This window comes from Doryrhamphus excisus, chromosome 9 (assembly GCF_030265055.1).
Source record: "Doryrhamphus excisus isolate RoL2022-K1 chromosome 9, RoL_Dexc_1.0, whole genome shotgun sequence".
Taxonomy (NCBI): domain Eukaryota; kingdom Metazoa; phylum Chordata; class Actinopteri; order Syngnathiformes; family Syngnathidae; genus Doryrhamphus; species Doryrhamphus excisus.
Genome location: NC_080474.1, coordinates 3592790 through 3618936, shown reverse-complemented (window position 1 = coordinate 3618936; position 26147 = coordinate 3592790). Strand labels below are relative to the sequence as shown.

The 26147-nt window shown below is 40.8% G+C and overlaps 1 protein-coding gene across 2 annotated transcripts; it reads right to left on the bottom strand.

The window, feature by feature from the left end:
* Positions 1-11231: 11231 nt before the first annotated feature.
* On the bottom strand, positions 11232-25694 carry hat1 (histone acetyltransferase 1). Of its 2 annotated transcripts, none has more exons than XM_058081133.1 (11): positions 25580-25690; positions 24944-25015; positions 24766-24841; positions 23082-23202; positions 18398-18574; positions 18190-18311; positions 17508-17612; positions 17086-17192; positions 15000-15151; positions 14049-14165; positions 11232-11774 (listed from the first exon to the last, which is right to left on the bottom strand). In XM_058081133.1, the coding sequence occupies exons 1-11, from the start codon at positions 25584-25586 to the stop codon at positions 11604-11606; spliced, it is 1227 nt and encodes a 408-aa protein (XP_057937116.1). In that variant the 5' UTR covers positions 25587-25690; the 3' UTR covers positions 11232-11603. The 2 variants fall into 2 exon arrangements, with proteins under 2 accessions (XP_057937116.1, XP_057937117.1); XM_058081134.1 differs by lacking the exon at positions 11232-11774 and adding an exon at positions 12236-12501 and having other exon boundaries at positions 25580-25694.
* Between the last annotated feature and the right edge of the window lie 453 nt (positions 25695-26147).

The following is a 26147-nucleotide window of genomic DNA, read 5'->3' as shown; positions in this document are numbered from 1 at the left end:
TGTTTACATGTGCCACGAGATGGGAGAACCGGCAGCTGTGATGGTGGGTGGTGGGGTTCTGCAGAAGGCCGGCATCTCCAGCCTGGGAGGAGTATTGCCGTGCGGCAGCGTTGCGTTGCTTGTGAGAAAGTTTTCACTCTCCATGCTGTATGGTAAAATTAGCCCCACAGCCAAAAGTGTGGACAGCAGCTGGAGTGCAAGAGTCAGCTCTGGCAGCGGTGATAATCAGCAGGGAGGATGTGGGGAAAGAAACCCTCGGGGGAGGAGGGGGGGGGGGGGGTTGGCAGAGAGGGAGAACGGGTGGGGGTTGGGGGGCTGGCTGTGATCTTACAGGCCCAATCAAGTGGAGACGAGGCCTCACGCAGTGTAACAGCACACCATCGTGCCACAGCACTCAACATCCTGGACACAGAGCAGGTCTCCCCAACTGACTGCTTAACCCTTTCAGAGTGTGTGTGTGTGTGGGGGGGGGGGGGGGGGGGGGGGCTCCCTTGGCCCTCATGCTCTCATCACCACACACTAATCAGCCACACAGACAGCAGCTGCAGGGAACCTCGCCGCTAACCTGGGCTCGAGAGGCTGTTATACTCCGACAGGAGAGCTTAGTGCTCTCAACGAGGACCACGGGAGCGTCCACATGTCCGACACAAGCCCCTCCACTACGTCACAAAGTCCACTTGTAGAAATTAGAGCAGCAGAAGATGACGTCCTGTTGTGCAGGAGAGATGTTGCCAGCGAGACAAAAAAAAGCCCTAAAGCCGCGTTGGAAGTCCACAATATTTGGGGGACACTTTGAAAAGTTCTAGGGACCATTTGAGGTCACCTCTGACTTGTTAAATGAACAATAAAAATACTACAGCAATTATAGGATTGCAATAACATTTCCATGTGGATGAAATAGATCTAATAAATCAAAATATATATATATTTTATAATATTATATAATTAATGGAAATACACACATTACGTAGTGAATGGACAATTTTCTAAAGAACATTATTAACTGTCATTAAACTACTCAAGCTTTAAAATGACCCGAACCACAATGACAACCTAAGCTTTCTGGTAGTAAAACTTCTTTAATCGCAGTTATGATAAGATTTTTTTTGTTTGTCATAATATTCCGATTTACAGAAACTAACTGTTAAAAAAAATAGCCACAAGCCCCAAATGACCCCCAGGCCACATTTTGGACACCTCTGATCTAAACCATCCAAATTTGACGAAAGTTCATTTCCCTCTGTTGTTAAAAAAAACTATTGCATTAAATCCAATTAAATATCCAAACAGAATTCCAAAAATTCCACAATACAAATTCCCTTTGAACAAGAGAAATGTTACCTCTTCCATTTTTCTCAACTGATTCCAGCCTCGAAACACCCAACTCATGTCATGTCATCATGTCATCATGATGGCATTCCCAATTGTTCCATAACTCTACGTTTTCCATGAGCAAAATTCCCACATTCTGCTTCTGTTTGTTGAATACATTTTACAACATTTCAGCTCCTCTGTTGCTAAAGTTTATCCAGTAGTAAAAGTTTATGGTGAACACTGAAATTCAGAGCCTCCTCAGGCCTTGGGAATATTGTGGGAAAATCATTTTGATGGGTAAAAAAAACAAAACGTTAAAAATATCTCAACGTAAAATATCTCAAACAATATGATGTCATTTCTAGCAATGTGTTGTGATGATTGGACCACTGTGAAGAAATACATCACACTTTGGGTAGCAGCTTGCTTCCACATCGGACCATCCCTGACTGTACAACTGTAGAGCAAAAAAGTAGGAACAAGTTCTCAATGATCCATGATGGTTGTTGGGCCGCAGGACACTAGTTTGAGGCCCCTGCCTTGATATGAAAGTTTAATGTTAGTGCGGCCCGCGCAAGTTTGATATGGATGCTGTATGGTATCATGTACCCAGAAAAAATTATTACATTTGATTAATGTTCATGTTAAAGGTTAAATAACTGTTAATAGTTATCCTCCCTATCCGTGTGGAAGTGGTAAGTTTTTGGCTTTTTAAGTTTAAAGGAAATAACTTGAAGGCTACCGTTTAGGTCGCTAGCTCTCTAGTTTGCGAGTTAGCATGTGTCTCAAGACCCTGCAGTTGCGCAATATGTTGTAAATAAAGAGTATAAATGTGACTATAGTCGTGTTTTGTCATGTCTACAGGGCTCTAATAATGCTTTGTTCAAAAAATAATTTGTCTAATTTGTTCTTAGACCTGAGACCGAACATGGAAGCCTCCAGCTCTCCCTCTCACACACATCTAGAAGATAATCAGCTAAAGCCTAGCGTTGGCCAGGCTGCTGGTGGTGGGATGGTGATGGGGGAGTGGGTGGGTGTGGGGGGGACAAGTGGGTCTTTGAGGAGGCCTCTGCCAGTCAGAAAGAGCTCCAAGCCTCTCGCCCTCAGGGGTTAACCTCTCAGGCTGCCAAGCAAAATACTGCAAGAGGCTCGCAATTATGAAGACAGTCAGAGGCCACATGCAATTTTCAGCACTATTTACACAGTTAGAACCCCCCCACCGCCCCCACCGCGCCCCCCAAATCCATCTTGCAGAAATGCCAGGAATAAGCAGACTTAACCTGCTAGTGAGAGATGTGAGGCTTTGAAATAATCCAGCTGTATGGAATTGATGAAGCAAATGAAAATATATAAGACATATAGAATGAATGAGTCCTTCTCCTTTTCATTCACGCACTTCCTGTCCTGTCGGCATTTTCATTATGAAATAAGGAAAATATTCCGCAAATACACTACTGGGACACATTTTACATCCAGAATGTACATTTTGCACTGTTGGATCTTACGGAATCTGATGTCTAAGTAATCTAAAAATGAAATAGGCGATCATCAACTCATCAAAAGTTCAAAATTCCACCTGAAATAAAATCAAATATTGAAAAAAGTAGTATACTTGTTAGCTGAAAAATGGCTGTGATTGATGCCAGTGTTTCCAGGAGGCTAGTGGGAATGTTGATCCACGTGGTGAAGATGGCATCCACCGTTTTTGTAAACTTCCCTTGCCATCCATCCCCAAATGTTGTCTATTGGATTTAGATGAGGGGAAGACAGGATGGTCCAAAAAAGTGACATCATTTGTCTGCAAGAAGTCCTTTATGAAGTGCAGCAGCGTTGTGCTGTTCAAAAAGCGAGATGTTTGACGCCCCTGCACAACCTGAAGCTCATTTGTTCCATTGAAGGATCAAGATGGACCCCCCCACTCCACTATGCTGTATGGAAAACATCTCAGGTGGGATCTTGTCATGCCAGTAACGTTGGAAAAACTGGATGCTCAGAAGTTATCTTTCCAAAAACTGCACCACAGCTTTGTCACACAGTTGAAAAAAACTATTATTGCGTACTTATTATTTTGCTGTTTTTCTCACGTTTTTGCTGTTTATTCTTTTCAAATATTTGAACTTCTTCAATAATCTTAATATTAGCAATTTATTCCCATAATATGTTACTGTGATGACTCTGAAATCAGGAAATGGTCCGAAGAAATAGTTACACTATTCCCGTAATATTATATTTTTTCCCCCAACCTTCATTCATTTTCTACTGCTTATTCTCACGAGGGTCGCGGAGGGGGGGGGGGGGGGGGGGGGGGGGGGGGGGGGGTACTAGAGCCTATCCCAGCTGTCTTCGGGCGAGAGGCTTCCCCCAACCTAATTTTGCAAAATTAGATTGGGTTTTTTTGTCTCTCATATTATGACTTTATGTTTAGTGACAAATGTCCTCATTACAATACAAACTTTTTTCAATTAATATTTTGACTTGATTCTCATAAAAATATTATTTTTATTTTATTTTTTCAATTTCTGCTGTTTTTTTTTACATTTTAGAATGATTTCAACTTTTTCTAATTTTCTTCTTGTAATGATGACTTTATATTTTCCCATTTTCCAAAACAAATTTTCCAACAATTTTTACTTTTTCTTGTTTCTCATGACTTTTCAAAAAATAAGACAAATACATTAATATTTTTTCATAATATCATGATGTTAATTACTGCTGATTTCCCCCCCCTAGTTTTCTCGTTGAAAAATATTTTGAGAATGTCCAAAGGCCAATAAAAAACCAGAAGCTGGATGCAAATGGACCCCGCGCCGCCCTTTGGATACCCCAAATGTAGGAGGTTTTTATCCCAGGATGCACAGAAGCACCTGCTGGCATGCAGCAGCAGACTCATGCGGTGATCCATGCATGGATGTTATCCATGAGTGTATTTCAGCGCCACAGGAATCATCTTCTGCTCACGTCAGGCTGTTCCCACCAGTCCAGGTGATTGTTTGAAATGTAAAGAAAAAAAAAAGTGCAGCGGTGGTCTCAGGGGACCATGTGGGGCCCCTTTGCAAGGAGCCTCTAACCTGCACAGCTGTTCCCCAGGTCCGGAGTCTCTCCAGAGTCCGTTCTGCTTTTGGGCTCGGCTGCCCGGGGGCCACTGAGCTCTAATAATAACAACAACATCAAGCATGAAGGCCCCGGGGTCAGACACCAGCGAGACCCTCCCCATCACAGAACCAGACCCTGGACAGGAGGCAGGACACGAGGACCTGCTGCAGCCTGGGAGAGCAGTGAAAACGTTTGGGCTGCTTGTACCACAAACTATACACACTGGATCACCGCGTATTTGTGGATTTGTTTTTAGCCTAACATACAAAAACATTCCAACATAACTAATGAGTGTGTCCATGCTGTGGTTTTTGTGGCACAATCAGGCAGAGGCTGACTGCAGGCTTCCACAGTGGTGCACACACCTGGCTTGTGGAAGCGCGCACCAGCCCCATGCCTCTCCTGACCGCTTGTTGATGAGTAAATGCATGGCGAAAGAAACACTTCCTCGCTTTCTTTTTTAATTTGTGCCGCACAGGAATTCGGAGCAGAGTTCCGATGCACACAAACAAAAGTATTTTTAGCATATTGGTGGGACAGCACTTGGCTACGTCACAGACTGCAGTCTTCTTTTCTGCAATGCTCCAATATTCATATGATAACTATACGATACTATACGATACGAACTATACGATACGTCATACGATAGCTTGTTAGCTCCATGTCAGTGCATTCTCTCAGCCGCACAAGCTAGCCTGTGCATCATGGAGCATCAACATGAGAGTCGTCCTGCCTGTTTTTTTAATTGACCTGCAGCACATTCTAAAATATAACAAGGAGTAATTTGGAGTAATCTGGAGTAATTTTACAAGAATAAAGTCAAAATATCGAGACAGAAAAATTGTAATGCAACAAGAAAAAGTCCTAATTTTAAAGAGGAAATATATCACAAGATGAGAAAATTAACATTTTAGTAGCATATGGTTGAAATATGAAAATAAAATGTTAAAGACATCCTTTCTTTTAAAAGCCTAACACCCAACCAAGTTGTCATCTTTGGAGTAAAACGTTACGGGAATAAAGTCAAACTATTATGGGAATAACAACATAATTATGAGAAGAAAATTTACAAGAAGAAAGTTGAAATATTTCTAAAATTGAACAGCAGAAATGAAAAAAATAATACAGCTGTAATTTTACAAGAATATAATTTTTAAAATTAAATTTTAAAAAGTTTTTTTTTTAACAAGAATAAACTCTAAATACTGTATTATGAAAACACACCAAACCAAATTAAAGTTGTAACTTTTGGAACATTTATTTGTCAAAAAGGCTATATTATGTGAATAACATCCAAATATTATGGGAATAAAGTCATAAGAAAGTTTTGTATTGAAATATATCTTAACATCTTAGCCCGTCTTTACAAAATATCAAAGTTGCATCCTGGTTTTCCGTCACTGGTAGAAAGTTTGGACACCCCTGCATTAGAGCTTGTCACATTTCTGACTCCACCCCAGCGGGGTCTTGCAGGTCAGCCAGCGGTGCACTTAAGGTTTCTCACACTGCCTGTCCGACGGGGAATACTTGGCCTTAATTAGCACACAGCATCTGGCAAATGTCAATGTGTGTGTGTGTGTGTGTGTATTTACTTAGTAAGCCAAAGAAGAAAGTGGAAGAGTTGTATTGGGAGCAAAAGATTGTTCCAATAACGGATTTGAATGTGTGGCTTGTGTTTACAGTCCCATGCACTGCAAAAAATACTGCCTGCATTACTGTTCTGTACTGTGCTTGACAAATACATTTACAACCTATTTAGGGATGTCGTCAGAGGAGCAAAAAGAAATCACTCTTCCACATGGTTTACTTAGGGCTTTGGTATAAAAAGTATAAAATTCCCTGCTTGTTTGCCTTCAAGCCACATGACATTTTTATCACTTCTTTTGAAACTACGCCCGTTACACAAGGAGAGAGCGAAAAGAGCGAGGCCCTGTCGGAACTTTTTTTTTCCACTGGAAAAAATCAGTTGAAGAAGCAACCTGTCCTCACATGTTTCTGGTGTTATTCTACAAGGCCACCCCTCCCACTCCCATGGGCTGTCACAAAAAACAAGCCCACTGTTGCTTGCTTTCGGATTCCCGGGCCGGATCAAAACCGCAGCGCTGAAAACACGGGGCTGGGCTTGATCGCGGCCGCCATCTCCAACCTGACGAGATTACACAGCGGTTTCCTGTCTCCTCCAGCGTGATAAGCATCAGACTGGCTTCTCGCTCCCCTCCCAATACGACTCGCTCCAGGCCTCAGATAGCAGCAATTATACTCTAATGGGACGGTTTTAATTGGAGCGCACATCTAGCCCGGCGTACGGTCATCCAACTGCGGCACGGCTCATTTAAGAGATTAATACTCAGACAGGCCCGTGTAGCATGTAAGCAAAACAGCGAGACAAGGAGGCTGTTAATGTGCAGATCAAAACAAGGAGCTGAGCTTACAATAAAATAATAAAATACTCTCCGCTGTGAAGCTCGGATATTAAACAACTTCTATGTTCATAAGTCACACTTGATTGGTTGATTAGAATGTCCCATTTTTATTATGAAGCACCCTCTAACATCGTTGCATCATCAGAACACGCAAGATACTGCAGCTATTACATGTTATCATCAGTGTACATGCTAATGATCACAGCATGGATATCAAACCATGCAACGTTGGTAGAGTTTTTTTTTTTTTTTACTGGGCTTTATAGTTGAAATACTGTAGGTGTATCCCAATGACAGCATTGTAAGCTAGCTGAAATTAACTTGTTTTCTCGTGTTATAATGAAAAGGGAATTCAGAAAAAATACAAAAATACAGAAAAGGGAAAGAAATATCAGGTCATGTTTCACGGACCAGTGGTTAGCGTGCAGACCTCACAGCTAGGAGACCCAGGGTTCAATCCCACCCTCGGCCATCTCTGTGTGGAGTTTGCATGTTCTCCCCGTGCATGCGTGGGTTTTCTCCGGGTACTCCGGTTTCCTCCCACATTCCAAAAACATGCTAGGTTAATTAGCGACTCCAAATTGTCCATAGGTATGAATGTGAATGTGAATGGTTGTTTGTCTATATGTGCCCTGTGATTGGCTGGCCACCAGTCCAGGGTGTACCCCGCCTCTTGCCCGAAGACAGCTGGGATAGACTCCAGCACCCCTGCGACCCTTGTGAGGATAAGCAGTAGAAAATGAATGAATGAATTAATTAATGTTTCATATAAGGATTGGGAATTATGGGAAAAATTACAAAAAAGGTAAAGTTCCCTGTAAGGTAGAGTGGGCATGCACAATATCTTTTTTTTTTTCCAAACCGACATAAATAACTTTCTGCTTCTTAAGACCGATACGGTAGCAATAAAGGATAATCTTGTTCTATCTACTTTTTTTTTTTTAGGTAAGAAGTGGAGGTAAGAAGGACTGGAAACAAATTCGAATTTGACCAAGTGTACCTGTTGATTTGTCCAAATCAAATATCATGACATTACTACTACCAGGAGAACCAGAGTATAGAGGGGAGGGAGCCGCCTGCTGTGGCCCAGCAAGGTGCACTGTATTCGGACACATGCTCTGGTAGCTGCTGCGACGCCATGGAGGTCTCTGGCAAAACTTTTGCAATTTTGGTGACTGTTAAGGTTTTTTGTGTGCTCGATGAGCTTTTCAATTTTGCCTCGTTCTAACATTAAAAAAAATGATTGGCTATCCGAGCTATTTTTAATGTTATTGGATTCATCGGTATGATGTCATAATTCCTTCATATTGGCCCATAATTATCGTGCACCCCTAGTTTAAAGTAATCTCTGTAAGTTATTGTTATTATTATTAGCTCAGTGCGCTGTCAAGCTAATAACCTGTCATAGAGGCCTATATGTCACACACACTCACATAGCACAATCAGAGTTGCATAACACTGTGACTGATGGAAAATACCGGGAGAGGAGGCAGACACACAACAAATGCATTGTTCTCACGCTCTCACACAAGTTTAAGTTTCACTTTCACACAAACGTCCACATTCAAGGAGCCTGTGTACTTTGATTCCAGGCTCTTTTGTACAATTTCCTTGTTGACGTTAATAGTCCAGCGCTGCAACCAAATATGTTGGTCTTATTTTTTTTTTTTTATACAACTTGAAGACCTCTTAAAATGTGCGGTCGCTGACCACCAGGAAGATGGGTCTTTACCAGGAAGCAATAGCCTTTACAGCGCCAAATTGCAACATTGATCCCAAAGCATCTGGCCAAGAGGCGCTCTTATGTTGATGGACATCACTTCCAAAAGAAGTGAGTGATCTTGGCCTCCATTTGACATTTGTTTAAAATCCTTCTTGTGTGTTTATTGGGGGAGATTACACACCGCCGCTTCAGTGAATGCTCTTTGCTTTCACCGTGGCCCCCATCACTTCACAAACCACCTTATCTGCTCCCCAAAAAGCTCCATCTCTGCTCTCTGACACACAATTAAAAGATGTCAAACTTAGTTTCCTTTACAGTGCTGAGGTTCTGCTTGTCAGCGCATCAAACATTATCTTAAAGAGGGGCCCCTGAAGGGTGAAAGGGGACCGGGTCGCTGCCCCACCGGGGGAATGTGGCTCTATCTAAGGAGCACAAAAGAGAAAAGGAACATGATAAGACAAGAATTATGTAGAGTAGAGGTGGGTGCTGGGTCTTTCTCTGCTCGTTCTCTCCTGGGAACCTGGCAGCTAGGACGCCGCCGCTCCGCACAGGTATCATATTCAGCGAGTGCCGTCAGTGCTACTGGGCTCCATTCCAAAGTCTGGACTGTCTGCCTCAGTGCGGAGATGTTGGAGGCGCCATAAGGCCAAAATACCACAGGTGAAACCAAATATTCCAGTCTAGCAATGCAACGCTTTTGCTTCTGCTCCAACGAGAATGGAATTCATCCTTACTGCCGATATATTACGTTGTTCGCATGATTAAAAGATGGCGAAACACCATGGACACAAACATGCATGAGTTGTTTTTTCCAGAAATATGCCTGAATGGAAGTTTTGAAAATAAATCCAAAATCTAAATCTAAAATTTGTCTGCTCTCCATGATGCCAAGAGCACAGAAAAGAGGGTCAGCTGCATCTTCGGTTCAGAAGGCAGTAGATGCGGCGGGAGGGGCCCAGCAGATGCGGGCAAACCTGCTTTTCATTCATGTTTTCACTTAATAATGTGGGACGATTACAAATAAATTAATTTTCAAATACAAAATGCGAGTTGTGGATACCAGCATTTTGTTCATGTTCTGGTAGAACAAGCATATTGGCTGGAAATAAGCTATAAATGAAAATAAATGTTATAAAAATGAGTAGCTCTTGGCCATTTTCACAACTAATACAGCCATTAGCTGATGACCTGCTCTGCCGGAAATAATTCAGTATGGGAAGAAGTTAAAATAGTTTATTTTAAACTCACATCGGTACTTGTCTTGTATATTTCTTAGCTGCCGTTTGAGTGTTCAGTTGATGTGTGATGATTTTAGCCTTCCATCTAAGATGACACCGTGAGACAGTCATTGAGTAAAGACCTCCTGCAATTGTCGTTACAGCGGTAGTTGCCCCTCATTGCACCCGGACGACAACATCCAACATCCCTAATTTATACTAGCATGTAATCATTCTATTTTAAAAGTAGATTTTTTTTAAATCATATCGTAATCTGTATGCACAGGTTACTATTGATATCGTATCGTCTATTACAAGAGATTTACAACCTCATGACTAGCTAACTAGGCGAACAAGGAGTGCAATGAAAAAAATGCACACATAGCAGAAAAAACCCCAACTAGAGCGAGATGAGGCCCCTTGTGTACAGGAGTGGCTTCAATCAAGCCATATTACAAATGTGAAGCATTGCAAGGTTTTGTCACGTTACAAGTGGTAAAGGACGGGAAAAAAAATTGAAAATTGACCTGTCAGTCTTCATTGAGTGACAATGTGCTAAAGTATCATAAAGCACGATAGGTATTCATCATGCTGATCGACACTAGCAGGACATAAAGGTTTTCAATTGCACATCATAATAATGATTAGCACATTGAAGCCCTTGACATCAGTGGCAATTAGAAGTTGCATTAACCAGGAGAGGCCGCCTGAACAAAATGACATTTTCTAGCAGGTACTTTATGGCTAAAGCATGCTGGAAAATGTGTTAATCAGACATGCAGGCAGGCTGCTGCTGTGCAACCATCCACTTCCTGTCTCCTTTACAGCCGGAGAGAATGTTACACCTCTATAGGTACTCCTCATAAAGTGACCGCAGTTTCCTTGGAAATATTACTCAAGAGGATGGGGGGGGGGGTACAGACACACAACTCACAGAATAAAAGTACAGTATTTAGGGTTGTCTGATATTGGCGTAAAAATCACCAAATTGCACCTTACTGCACAGCAAGCAACAAATTACTTCTGTGTCACTTTGGATTGGAAACAGTCAAACCCCAGTTTTCGTATGATTTGGTCATGATTGAAAATTTCACCTCGGTTTTTATTATTGTATTTTATATTTATTTATATATTTAATATTTTATATTATTATATTTTTTATTATTTTTATCTGAGTCCAAGTGTCACATCCAAGGCCTACTGGCCAGATGTGGCGCACGAAAGGCATCGATAATGCACTTTTACCTTCTAATGTATTGACATAGAAATGGTACTATGCGCAGTTCTTCTACACTAATAATGTACTTATATCTGATTGAGATGTTAAACACCTTGACACTCTAACTTCACTTATTTCAAATCAATTCATTAGTTACAATATAATAATGAAATGCATGGTCAATTGTGTAATATGAGATTACTCTATATTCATATTTATAGTCATGTGCTAAAAATCCCGACAGAAACAAAACCAAAATAACAAAAAGTAAGGAAATGTAAAACTAAAGTCTAACTTTAGAGGTACGGTGTCTTCTTTTAATATCAAGCCTCTCCATCAGTGTTGGCGAAGAAAGGCACAAAGCGCCACCTACAAATAACTTTTTTTTATTTCAAGTGCTGCAAAAGAGTGGGACAAAGGGAAATGCTGAATAATGAGATCTATAAACACAACATGAACTTACAAATGTGGGACAAACAGGAAGTGTGGCCCCACCCCAGCTGCACGATTCCTCCATCACAGTTTCATTTGACGTCTAACCAGTGTCTCTTTTATTGGTCACAGCAGCACGAGTTCAGGGCTTTGTACACACGGATGGCGAGGTCTCTTCTCCTTCAGGCGTGCGTCGCCAGCCTCTCGATGATTCTCCGGTAGTCTTCCACAACCAGCTGGTAGCTCTTCTCCAGCTCTTGGTGCTGCATCTGAGTGTCCATCTGACCCAAGTGGGACACCAGCTCCTCGGGACGCAGGCACTTCCTCATCTTTGTCAGCTCTCTCTGATTCTTCTGCACAACACAAACAGGAAGCGGTCACGTCGGTGACGGTGTTTGCTGACCATCAGGTTACATCATCTATTTGTCACGTTATGCGAGGGGTGTCCAAAGTGCGGCCCAAGGGCAAAAAAATGAAAAAAATCAGCAGAAAAATCAGATTTTACAAGAATAAAGTCACAATATTAAGAAAAATATATAAATGGGAAAAAATAAAAATGAGCAAAATTTAATTTTTTTGAAAATTAGGTTGTGGAAGAAGTTGTTACTAGTTTAATTTAATTTTCGGTTAATCGGTTAACTTCTTAGAATAGCTTTCTCTATGGCTTCTTATGTCTTGTCTTATACTTTTTGAAGAGCCTCTCTCTGCACTACTCTCCAAAAACTTAAATCATGGAATTGATCAACTGGTCTCTCCACGCAATAAAATATCAACGTGGCACAGTTGCATCCTTTCATTTTCCACTATGTGGCCCTTGCTGGAAAAAGTTTGTAAACGCTCGTCTTAGGTGAACATAAAGTTCATGTGCTATTTCCGTGTATGTAAATAAAACAACATTTAATTAGTAAATGATATCTTACCTGCAAGATTGCAAGACAACAAATTAGGTAATGTTGCCTTGAAGCTGCACTGACAAAGCAATTCAGGTGTAATCTGTTGCTTTCTTCAATCAAATCATTCTGGAGACGAGCCAGTCTTCTTCCTGCCACATTCTGTATTCCAAAATGTGGCCCACGCTCTCTGTTGGGACCGCAGGCAGGCAATTACCGCTTTTTTTCTCTTAATATTTTGACTTTATTCTTGTAAAATTACTGGTGATTATACCATTTTTGATGGATGTAGTTTCTTTTTTTTTCTTTACTTTTCTTGTAAAATTATATTTTTAGAATGTGGGCCAATACAAAAAGCCAAAGGCTGCAATTTTTTCCCATCAGGCTGCACTTTGGACACCCCTGGACTGGAATAAATGCTGTCTGCATGGCATTACGGGGAAAAATGTATTTCGTTTTTGTCAGACCGTTAGGAACACATTAATAAAGTAACCTGAGGTTCAACACTGGAAACAAGTACAATATGTTTAAAGTGTTTGGGGGCGATGGATAGAACATAGCCAACCTGCACACATATGCATGCATGCATGCATGCAGAAAAGGTCTCTGGGGACATGTAAAAGCAGGCCGCATGGAGCGGAGCGGTATAATCCTCTCCCATTCACAACACAGCGACCTCCACCATTCAGCTAACTACACACTACATCTCCTCAGGGAAGGAAAAATCTGCCAGCATCTGGCCACCAGATCTCTCATCGCCCGTTTACCACATGGGACCTTTTCCACGTCCGACTCATGCGGTTTTCTCCACTGACAGCAGAATCTCTAATGGTTTGGTATGCAAAGCAGCTCAAATAGAAAACGTCACGAGCAAACAGGATGTAGGGGGATATGTTGGTGCGTGGGGTTCGACTCGGCGACTTCATAATGTGCTTCTCATAAGCCCTTCGGTCGCAAAGAAAGCTTGCCAAGTTAAACAATGACAAAAAGACCACATTTGATCAAAGTGCAGATGCCCTGATTGAAATGGAAACACCGAGCTACAGAAGTCGGAACAGTAGCTCCTTCTTGACAAAGTGCTTTAAATACACTGCATCAATAGTGCTTTTTCATTACACCAGTGTTGTGCAAGTTCATAGTTCTCATGAACTAGTTTAAAGTTCAGTTCATATAGTAGAGTAATGAATAGTTCACACGTTCCTAGTTCACCATTTCAATTTTGAGTAAGTTCAAAGTTTATAATAAGTTTAGTTTAGTTTAATAAGTTTTGCATGGCTCTGAACGTTCAGTTTAACAGAGTTACGTCAATGAGATCCGGACTTCCTTATATGGGCTGCAGATTGCCTGCACTCAGTGAACATGGACCTACGTATCCGGAAGTCCTCAGGAGCACTTGGGAGTGTGACCAATCACAACGGAGTCGGTGTACCGAGAGGAGGCCCGGGAGGTGGAGTAAATTAAACAGACCGTTTAGGTAAGAGGCAGGAACTCAATGAAAATACTGCAGAAAGAGGTGCAGAATCTGGAAGATCTAGAAAGCTTATCTATCGTGTGTAGCTGCTCTGTAGGAGTCCACAACTCAATACAAAGCGCTGAAAATGAGCATAACAGGTCCCCTATAAAAATTGGTTTCTTACGCTAGAGTTTGTAATGCTTCGTGCAGAGTGAAGCAAGTCGAGTGTAGCGCCGCTCACTAGTAAAAAGTAAAAGTTGATAAAAAAAAAAAGTAAAACTTACCCTGTATGGCCCAAAGAGCCTCTTCTTCACCTCCAAGCGGTACTTTCTTGCTTTCTCATCATCACTCATGTCTGTTGCTCGCAGACGCAGGATTTCGTACACTCTCCTTGCATGTTTCTGTTGGGTTAACATTGATAACATTAACATTAATTAAGTATTTAAGTATAAAAATTCCTCCCACATTCCAAAAACATGCTAGGTTAATTGGCGGCTCCAAATTGTCCATAGGTATGAATGCGAGTGTGAATGGTTGTTTGTCTATATGTGCCCTGTGATTGGCTGGCCACCAGTCCAGGGTGTACCCCGCCTCTCCCCTGAAGTCTGCTGGGATAGGCTCCAGCACGCCTGCGACCCTCGTGAGGGTAAGCAGTAGAAAATGAATGAATGTAAAAAGCTGTTTTTCCTCACTTTATTTGTTTGAGAACAGATATTTTCCTGATATTCTCCTGCTGATTACTACAGAATGGAAAAAGGTAGAAACAAACTTTATTTCCTGATGAAAGATGAGAGTCTAACCTTTCTTTTGGTAGGTTTACTGTGTATAGCCATCAGTCAAAATCATCTTAAATGACTGGAAGCTGAAGGGATGTCTTTTGAAAAATGACTGAAAGTGACTGAGCTAACAAAGCTAATAAAAATAAAAAAAATAACCACCATAAAACGGGGAACGACTGCTACAAATGAATGGTTGTGGACAATGATAAATCCTGGAATTTATGACACTGTATAGGAGAGGAGTTATTTGACAAAACAAAACAATCAGTTCCCAATATGTCAATAGACATTAACAAGTCAAAAGAAAAAAAGGTGTCTGCTAATTGTTAGCTAGATATTTTAGAAGTCTAGACAGTGGATATTTTCTGACATTTATGGCGGTGAGGACATGACCTCGCAATCAATGACAGAGAATCCGAGGACACCAACAATGAAGCGAAGAGACTCATACGGCACCTTGTTGATTTTCAGCTTTGTTTGCGCCTCTTCCACCATTTCAGCTGACAGGCCCAGGTGCAGTTTGTCCTCAGCAAAGGACGGCAAGCCCTGACACAGCTTGACCAGCACATAGTCCCGCAGCGTCACGTAGCTCTCAGAAGGATCTTCAGCTGGAAACAAGTAGATTACTGTCAGGGAAGAATGACTGAAATCTTTCCTGATGGTTTATTAGTGAGTGAAAGTCCGGCAGCAACTTTCTGAAAGACCATCTGGGATTCCTTCTCAGTATTCATCACGTCTCCACACAGCAATGTCAACAACTTCGATCGAGTATGTTTCAATAAAGCCTCAGCAGGCCGGCGTACATGCCAGCTCACCAAATTAACTCTCCCCACTGGATACTACCACCGTGGGGACGAATCAATTCATTCTTCTACATTCTCCAACATACTTCAAAAATACAACAGCATATTCTAATGACAGAGCTGCCAACTCTCCTGAAAATTGCCCTCGTATTCCGACATCCTGATTGAGGTTTACTCCAGATTGTGATGTTTTTTGCGCGGATATAAAATATTGAAGCTTCTACCCGGAAATTGAAAGAATGAAAGAAGGTGGGCCATCAGTGGGGTTGTCACAAGACATCCAACTCACGAGACGGGACGATGCATGAGATTGGTCAACAATCTCTAACCTATTTGTCTAGACACAGCACGGATGTTCAGCTGATCTTTGCTATTTCTAATTAAATATATACATAGTATATAATAAAAAAACATACATTGAAAGACAAATACTATATATAGCTTTTATTTGTTAATAGTATCAACATTTCAGCTTTTTTATTACACTATGCCCTTCTGCTCTATTTCTCACTTTTGCTTGGTTATCGTTCATTTCTGCAATGAGCCTTGTTCCACAAATGGCCCCTGCACCACACTTTGGACACCCATGCATGCTTTGCCAGGAAGGTGTGGTGCAGCGAGGTGACGGAGGATTGTGTCCAAACTCAATTTGGTCATGGGCTTGGTTACATTGTGGAGGGATTTTTAGACAGAGTCACAGAGATAGAGATCCCTTCCACGCTTGGAGTGGAATGAATGCATGCCGCAAGAAACACTTACATGCACGTCCCGACTAGCTAAATATAGTGACAATGTTGCTATTATGTATCAAAATATCTATAGATCATAGAACATGTGCCGCCTTTAAGTTAAAGTGGTGTGGTGGTTGTTTTTGGCGACACCCAGTGGCCGCAATATTTCACTGAATTGAACTTGTGACGCAGTTAGGCACACAAATTGAACGACATAGATGATACTGTACCATTTTTTTGTTAAGGAATTCTTTCTAATATGTTTCTATAAATGTGCCACTGTAATAATTACATGGATGTGCTATTTTAGACAGCAGTGCTGTTTCATTAGGGCACTAATTATGTCTCCCTTGGAGATTGTAGCTGCCGCGTCAGCACCCTTTCCATTTTCACCATTTTAATTCACGTGTGAATACAAAAATAATGTTATGGTGTCAAAATACGGCTTTTTGATAAGCTTCTACACACCAAGATATGTCCAGGCATCAAGTGAAGTATTACAAGTATATTCTTCCAGTTATTACTATAGCCATATACTGTATAAAACATTGAGTTATTTTTAGCTTTAGTTTGTCTCGTTGTTGTTGTAAACATTTTGATCTTCTTTTGTGAAACAATAAAGTGGCTCTGATGATCCAGCATAAATACCGCCAAATTCCACTTTAGTCCAGTGCCATCTATCCGGGTACCGGTCGCAGAGTGAGCAGTCTCAGTAGTGAAGCCCACACTTCCCTGTCCCTGGCCCCTCCAGGGTGACCGAGCTCCTCAACTTAGTACAGTGTGACTTACAGTACATGTCTTTAACTTGTACCCCGTAAAAATGGTAAATGTTGGCAGCTCTTTTATGACGAGAGCCGAGTCAAAAACAGAGGACAATTGCAAGACAATCAAGACACTATTACAGAGGCATTCATTAACAAAATTAATATGCAGTGAAGAACTGTGCCTCTTTTCATACTGTCAGGTGTCGCATCGCCCCAAAAAGTCCATTATAACAAAATCACCTACCTGTGATGTCTTGAACTTTGGGCATGCCGCAATAAAATTTGTGCACCGCCTCCAGGAGTTGTGCTCCATGACCTTCTCCTTGGAATGGAGGCAAGATCAGCATTTGGCTGTTTGGTAAAAAAAAAAAAAAAAAAAGAAATGACAATAAAAATGAGAATAAAATAATCATAGTCTTAAAGCAATAAACACAACTTATTTTGTGACAGAAAGTGTAGCGCAATAAACTCAGCCACATCAAATGCTTATTTATAAAATTGTTTTCAGACACAAATCACCCTGGTTTCATTATGAAACCAAATCCAGTTGAATGCTTGGTGATCCAAGCCAGTAATTTGGCTCGAAGAAGATAAAGAAATGTGTAATTTTCGTCATCCCTTGAAGACACAAAAGACTGGGACAGCCCGCGCTGCCCCGCCAATTACCTTACACGTGGCCGGGTTTTGTCTGGGTACACGTAGTAATTATAAACTGTCATGTAGCCAATGGTTGCGTAGAGGGTCTCCCCATCTTTATTGTACTTTTCAAATCTGCAGATAAGACACAAAGGCAAACAGGTCAATTACAAGCATGCTCTCACGCAGTGTCCATTTTGGCTTGTGTGTTCGCTCCCCCAGCAAGTTAGAGCAGCCAGGCTGGATCAGTACACCTGCTGCAACCTGAATACATTATGCACTTAATTGGAGTACTGCAACTTAGAGGAAGAGAAGGGCCTGAAAGAGGGACTGAGCTCCTCCAAAATCACTTCAGTCCATTTTGCCCATTGTGGGTATTAATAGGTGCCAAGGTAAAGGAAACACTGGCAGAGGCTCTTTTTACTGTTAAGACATTGTTCAGTGTTTCAAAAGACAACAGCATTCAATTCAGCCTGTGCCCCGAAAAAATTTCAAAAGGGCTTTTGGCACAAAGGAAGCTCTTGCCTGATCAACAATTCTCCTACGGGGGGAAATATAATCAAACCGGCCGGGTAATTGGCCACAAGCGCCTCAAAGGGGGGCTTTGTTTTTCAATGACACAATATAGGCTTTAGGATAGTTTAGGCTAGGAGGGGGTGTGCCGGGGTGGCGGTGGCGGTGGGGAGGGGTGTCAATGAAAAAGAGACGGTACACAAGAAAGAAGTCCCAACGATCGTCATCGACGTCGATGAAGCTGGCGGTCTCGATGAACCACATGAGGAAGGTCTGGAGGCGCTCGTGGTACTCGCGGAATCCCGGGCAGCTCAAGTCAGCCTACAGCGGGTAGAATTAGGAATTAGTCAAAAACAAACGCACCTTCCGGTGATGAACGAAAATGGTCAGGGCACAGGTGAATGCACCTTGTGAATCTGGTATGTGAGTTCTCCTGCTTCCTCATTGTGGACCGTGTATGTGTGCAGCAGGGTGCCAAAGGGCCTGAAGTTGGCCTCTTTTTCGAGTAACGTGATGAAGTCATCTGCGTTGCAGGTGAACCCAGCAGGGACGATTTCCCGGATCTTTCCGTCCACATCATCTGGCTGGAAGGTGAAGTTAGCACAGCAAATACACATCAGAGTCTGAATGTTATATGTATAATTTTTCAATAATCCTCTATGTCAAGGGTGCTAAAATGGTCTCTTGCTATATTATAGTATATTATTAGTTTTTCCATTGATTTGATATTGTTGGATTTAAGTTAAACCAAGCACATAATTACATGTCTCAAGTGCATTTTAGAAGAATTTATTAAGGCGTCAAGGAAATGAAGACAGACATAACTGGATAGAAATTAATGCAGAAATAAAGTTAACATTTTAAATAAATTGTAAGAACTGTACTAAAGAAGAGGACAGCAATCTGATATTTCTCTAATACCAACGAGGAAGAGGACTAAAGTATTGCTCAATTTTACTTCGCCAAAAAAAAAAAACCCAAGCCAGACATCGGTTGTATATTACATATTTTTATGTAACTTTTAACCCACTGTCACCCAACCAGATTGGTTCTGCAACCCACTTTTGGCTCCCGAGCCACTGGTTGAGAACCACTGCTCTATGTCCTCGATTCTCCATCAAATAGAAACATATCCAATACATCAAACATCAGTTTTCCGGTTTCATACAATATTGTAGGTAACAAAAGTAGTTTGTTTAGCCTGTAGCGTCTCATTCTGCAAAATTAAGCGCTCTTGACTCGCTGTCTACATTTTTCTTGTGCTAAATAACTCACCATGGGACCAAAGAAAGTTTTGAGTGGCAGCGATTTGATGCAGAAGGTGCGAAACACTAATGAATTCAACTTCGCCGGGATGTACGGGAAGTCGGCACCAACAATTAGTTTAATCAATTCCTCATTTAAACAACATTGTTGTCTGCATGTAAAACTATTATTGTTTTTTGGAAAATGTATTTTTGTGACTATTTGTGGGTGTCTGGAACAAACTATTTAGATTTACATTATTTTAAATGGGAGGGGGGGGGGGTGAGTCAAGCCCCTAACCCTAACTCAAAACCTTATGTGAAACATGAACACATATTTCTTTCCCCTTTCTGTGGGTTCTACTGAGAGATAACAAGATGGTATGAGCTAGCTAATAATACACGCTAAAGCCTGAACAAAAAGCTCATAAAAACTTCAACAGTGCACGATCACAGTATGTAAATCAAATGTTACAAGTTTTATGTAAGAGGGCTTTCTAATTGAAATAGGTACTTTACCTCCCAATGATGTCCATTGTTAGCTAGCTCATACCAACTTGTTATCTTTTGTTAGAATGCACAGAAAAGGGAAAGACGTGTTTACGGTCCACGTAAGGTTGGTGAATGATGATGATCACATAAGGATTGTTCCAAAAAAAGTGCAGTTTTCCCTTTAAGGTAATGTAATGTAATTTTGTGTCATTACTGCCGCCTAGTGACCAGAATACTACATACTGTATCACTTGTATTTCAATATGTTTTAACTAGCAATAGACCATAGTCTCTTACAGAGTAGTCATCATTTATTCATTCATTCATTTATGAAAAAAAAAACAAAAATAAGACATAGTCAGGGAGCAATAATCAAATTGCAATATTTCGAGCGACCAAGCACAAAGTAGTGAAGGATTACTGTCATAATGAAAACATAGCTACTACAGTATTTAATGTATAAATGTATTTTCATAGTCAAGAAGAGGTTCTAAGACACAACGTATATGAAATCAAACTAATAGAAAATATGAAAATAAAGCAAGACTGCAACGTCCCCCTGTGTGTGCTGCTAATGAAAAGAAAACCATTAGGCAATTAAAACTGTCAGCTGAGCAGAGGTCTGGGCTGCCCCCCTCCCACTGAAAAGACCACTTAAATCTGTACATTTACTCCTCATGTTAAACCATGAATATGTGATGAAGTTGCCACAATAACGCATTTCTGCCACTCAGCGGGAAATTAAACCTGATGAATTGATCTCAACTTAACAAACCTTTGGCCGTTCATAATAGAGGCCTCTCCTCTAATCCTGCCAAGTGAACCCAATCAAATGAATTGGGCCCCGCATTTTCAAAGGGTCCCGGAGACAAAGGGGAGCCAGCCTCGTACTTTTTACTCTGCGCAACGCGTGGTTAGTTCAGCTGTGATGTTTGCATTGTATCCATTTCCACAAGGATTGACATGAGAACACTTTGCTAAGCGGCCCTTTCACACCATTTACATGTGTGATGGGCATTATGTCGCGGCGCAGACCCTCGCTGCTCGGCATTCACAACTGGGAAATGAAGAAGGTCGCGGCAAAATGCACTACAAAAGGCTAATACAAAATAGTGCTGATTCCACCCCTTTCAGACATCGGCTACTAATATCAAACTGGAGGTAATGCACCTGCAGCTGAATGCCTCTTCAGCTTTGCAATTGTTCACTCGCATGTCTAAGAAACAAGGAGCGTGCTTAAAAGGCCTTGGACAAACAAGCCTCTTTATTTCGGCCACTCGTCTGCATACTAGACACTAAATTGGCCGGCCTTCCAGAATAGATGCCTTAGTTTGCCGTGAATATAACTTAACAATGCACCTTCAGAGCATTGTTCACGTCTTTGATTCTTAAACAATACATATAAAGGGGGTACAAATAATCTAATTTGTGCTTTTGTATGACTTCATCTACTGTAGAGGCTGAACTACACCGAGCCTTCATAGCAGATTTACACACCCAGAGATTCTGGTTCTGTTGAAAAATGAAACTAAAAATTAGCCGAAAATTGGATGAGGGACTTGTAGTAAGAGTACCAATGTTGCAGCTGCTTAAACTCTCTCCAATGGAGAGAGAAATGGAAAAAGCTCAATTTTTCTCACCAGCTGCACTTGCAGCCGGGCGGTCTGTCTGCACCGGCAGACAAACACTCTTCAGACGCAGCCTGAACTCTGCTACACCCCATGCTCTCCACCCTGACACCAGCTGCACTCAAACCCTTAATGCTGGGAGCAGCCCCCGGAGGTCAATCCTGACAACCGAGAGGCGCGGAGCGCACACAGGAGAGGGCGGCCATCATGTTTCACCCTGAACATCATCTGTGGCTTCAAAGTTGGCACAGAAAAACCTGAAAATGGGCCTCCGGTTAGGGTACAAACACTGCCAGTTGACTCTGTTGCTCAACACAGCAATAAGAGGAATGATTTCTAAGATTTATGGAATTACTAAAGACTTCACAAAGATTTGGATCATGTCGGATTAATGGGTACACCCTGGACTGGTCGCCAGCCAATCACAGGGCACATATAGACAAACAACCATTCACACTCACATTCATACCTATGGACAATTTGGAGTCGCCAATTAACCTAGCATATTTTTGGAATGTGGGAGGAAACCGGAGTACCCGGAGAAAACCCATGCATGCACGGGGAGAACATGCAAACTCCGCACAGAGACGGCCGAGGGTGGAATCAAACCCGGGTCTCCTCCCTGTGTGGCCTGTGCGCTAACCACTCGTTCCCCGTGCAGCCCATTTTATAATACTTTACCCCAAAAATAGGCTGTTTTTCCCTCAGGCAAAAAGATCTCATTCACTCTAAATTGGAAAAATTTAATTACATTTAAAGGGGACCTATTATGCTCATTTTTAGACCCTTTGTATTGAGTTGTATTGGACTCCTATAGAGCAGCTACACACAATAATCCACACAGAAAACGTTTAAGATTTTGTACAATCTGCACCTATTGCAGCTTTGTGCTTCCTGACAAAACCGTCTGTTTTAATTCATTCTACCCACAGCCCGCCTCCGGGCACGCCCACTCTGTTGTGATTGGTCACACGCCCCAAAGTGCTTCCCAACTATGAACCATATAAGTAAGTCCGCCCCTCTATGACATCACAAAGGGATGGTTTTACCACGCCCTCTGAAACTGAACATTTTGAGCCATTCCAAACTTCTTTCAGGGCTCACTTCCAAATGCGCAAACCTCATTATCTGAAACTTTAGCATGGTTTAACACAAGAATACAACATTCTAACTACATTTATAGGTCAGAAAAGTGGAAAAAGCATAATAGGTCCCTAGTGACGATAAGCGTCATAAAAGATGTATAAAAGGATGTATGGCTTTCACCTTTATGCTACTAAAATGACAACGACTTTTTCCTCTCTACATGTATTTTTTTTTATTAACTCCTTTAGTACCAAAGACATTCAGCATTTATATGTTTTTATGAACCCAAATACCAAATCCCAAAGATGCTAGAGACAAAAAAAAGGCAAAAAGGTAATGATGTCTCGGTTAGATCCATTTTAAGCCATGAAAACAGCCACATGGTGGCAGAAGTGCTTATAATAAGCTTGGCTTATGAACTCCCTTGACAGCAAGAAGGAAGTGAGAGTGTGGAGGAGTGTAGCGTGCAGGTTATGCATTGCAGAGAAGTTTAACGCTTGCACTTCATGGTGTTCTATTTGTAAATGCATTATTTTGATATAACCCTTTTTGTGTGTTGTTTAGCCTTAGCCTTCGTCTATTCAACACTAACAAAGTGAGTCTATTTCTATCTTGATAATAAGACAAAGGGACAAGCTTACCTCAACACAGTCAAACGTGTCAGTGACTTTAGATACATATTTCACTTTGAAGAGAGTGCTCAGGTTCCCGGCTGTGTAAAAGAGCTGTATCTGAAGACCTTTGTATCCAAAAGCCACCTCACTGCGGAAGAAAGGCCATTTGCATTATTCCACATTTGGCTAAAATAAATAAATGTATGAATTTCATTGTAAAAAGCAATCTAGTACATCTTCATGTTAGGAGGCTCTGAATACACATTTAATATTTTATATGAAACTATTTTAAGGAAAAAACAACACTGCATGTATTTAATTTCTCTGTGGTATTGTTATTTTAGTCCCCTACCATTTCTGCTCGATGTCAGAATTATGCAATTGTGTGATGAGGCTCTAACCAACAATTATGCTAGCTGTAAGTAATTAATGCCCCAATTAACTCATTTCATTTCAGCTGATTGCAGCAAGTACAAAAACAAGGAATGCTAGTTGGGACTGATTTGTACAGAAGACACAGGCAGGCACAGCAAGGTGCAGTACTCTTACTCCATCATGGAGTACAGCTTTTTCTCCCCTCATCCTCCATGTTTTAAAATGTACTCTTAATGTTAATATCGTTCCACCTTTACATGCAACGCTGCAAACGTTTCTGCAGAAGGTGACTTCTTTTAGGCCTGTAACTGTCATTAACTACACCAGGGGTGTACACTTTTGATTTTTTTTCTGTCCAATGAAAATGACATCATTTTTCTCATAAAATCTGTTTTTTTTTCGATTCCTTCCGTTTAAAAAAAATCATAATTATTACTTTAGCCCATATTTTCACTTTTTTCTTGTAACGTAACCTTTGCCACAACCTAATTTTCCAACAATAACAACTTTATTTGTTGATTTGTTTGTCTCTCTTTTTTTAAAAGAACATATTTTTCTGCCTAACAAAGTAAAAAACTCTAGTGAAATTAATTTGTTTTTACAAATGTTTCCATAATATTTTAACATCATTCTCATAAATATACAGCAGCTTTTCAATTTCTGCAATTTTCCCCTAATAATTATGACTTTACTCCTACATTTAGGGGACCTTTATTCCTATATAATACTTTATTCTTGTAACATAACTTTTTCCACAACCTAATTAAAAACTAATTACAAAATTTGTTGTTTTGTTTCTAATGTCTCACCTTTTATAACATCTTTTTTACGTTTCAACCATGCTCCTACAATTACATTATTCTCATAAAATTTTAACATTTACCTCTTTCGCGTTATCACTGTAAAATTAATGCAGATGTTTCCCCCATCCAAAAAAATAACAGCCGCGGGACTCAAATGGCCCATGGGCTGCACTTTGTACACCACTGAACTGCAGCACTAGTACTACTGTATATAGATAACAAAGAAGAAGTAAGAAGTGACCTGTATAACTTTATCCATATCAGTGCTTCTCAACTGGTTTGGTTGCGGAAGCCAACATCACATCTCAATATTATACAATATAATACACCTGGATATTTTTATTTTTTATCTCAAACTTCTCAAATATATTCAAAGGAACTATTTGCAGAGATAGACACGCACCTTGTGTCGCCGTAGCAATTGAATAGCACAAACAAAAAAGGTGCATTCAAGGACATTGAGTCATTACTTTATGTATATTTTACCTGCAACCCACCAGGTTGTAACTTAACCATCAAAAAGAAAAACTTACTCATCTCCAAAAAGTTGGTGGCTATACTCTGGATGAAAAGTAGTGCCATCATCTTCAACGTCCTCTGGAAATCGAACTGCAAGTAAAAGAAGTTCCAGCTAATGTCAAAACATCATTCATCATGTTTATCCATGTTAATTTACAGTGCACAAAATAAGAGGAAAAAACACAGACATACTTAGCTTTAAGCAAATAGCTTCATTGGTGTCACACTTATATTCAGCCAGTTTCTTCTCCATGTTGTTTACTCCTGAGGAACCATCAACCACATGTAATTATAATAAACAGTTTTTCACACAGTAGGATAATGGTTTGATTGTAGCCACAAGTAAAAACTAGTAAAAGATCATAATGTACAAAGTTTTTTGGAGATAAACCAAAAACATTATAGCATGTTGCTTTTGCGATTAGGAGCACTGCATGGAGGTTAGCAAGATTGAGCTTTGAGCAATGTTAAGGTATTCTCTTATATACTCTGTAAGACCCTGAACATTCATAGATCATCCCTTTTATTACGAGTATATTTTAATACAGCATTGTGACGACAGGCTAGCGATCCTTCTCCTAGAGCGTATTTCCACGCGCCATTCCTATCTGTTCACTATGTGGTAAACACACAGCATGTTATGACAGCCGCCTAGCACATTGCTAGCATGCAGCAGGCAGGCCCACCGCTCACTTTGCGCCACAATATGTCGTCTGTTCAAGCTCTCCGTGCGTTATTGTGAGGAGCACAAATGTGTCCGCGTTCAGCCGGGCTTATGAAAGATAGTCGTCTTGAACTGCAGGTAAGCTGAAGCTGTCAAATACTCACCCGCCATTTCTTGCACAGTGTTGTGGCGAGCTGTGTTGTCCTAAAAGACCGCGCAACCACGAGCACTTCCGGGTTACGTAATTCCGGCAAAACCGGATGTAGTTTCATTACCCCACCCTACGGTGTGTTGTGCTGTTATTAAAATAAAAGCCCGGTAAAATAAATGACACCTTTCTGAGTTAACTAATTTATGAAAACAAAACAAAACAAAACAAACAAAAAATTAAATTCAAGCTATATTCAGCACTTTGTGTCCAAATGATTTATTTCTAAATGTAATATGTAGCATTCATTCATTCATTTTCTACTGCTTAAAAGTTGAATTTCAACATAAAAAAACTCAAAATTTTACAAAACTAAACTTGTTCTAGTATGAGGAAAAATAATGTTATTTTAGTAGCATAGAGTTGGTATATTAAGGAAAAAATTTTAAACATCCATTTTCTGTGCTACTTGTCTTTACTGGGGATACAATGGAATGCTGGAGCCTATCCCAGCTGACTTTGGACTTTGGAATGTGGGAGGAGGCTGGAGTACATGAAGAAAAAAAGTCATTATTCTGAGAAAC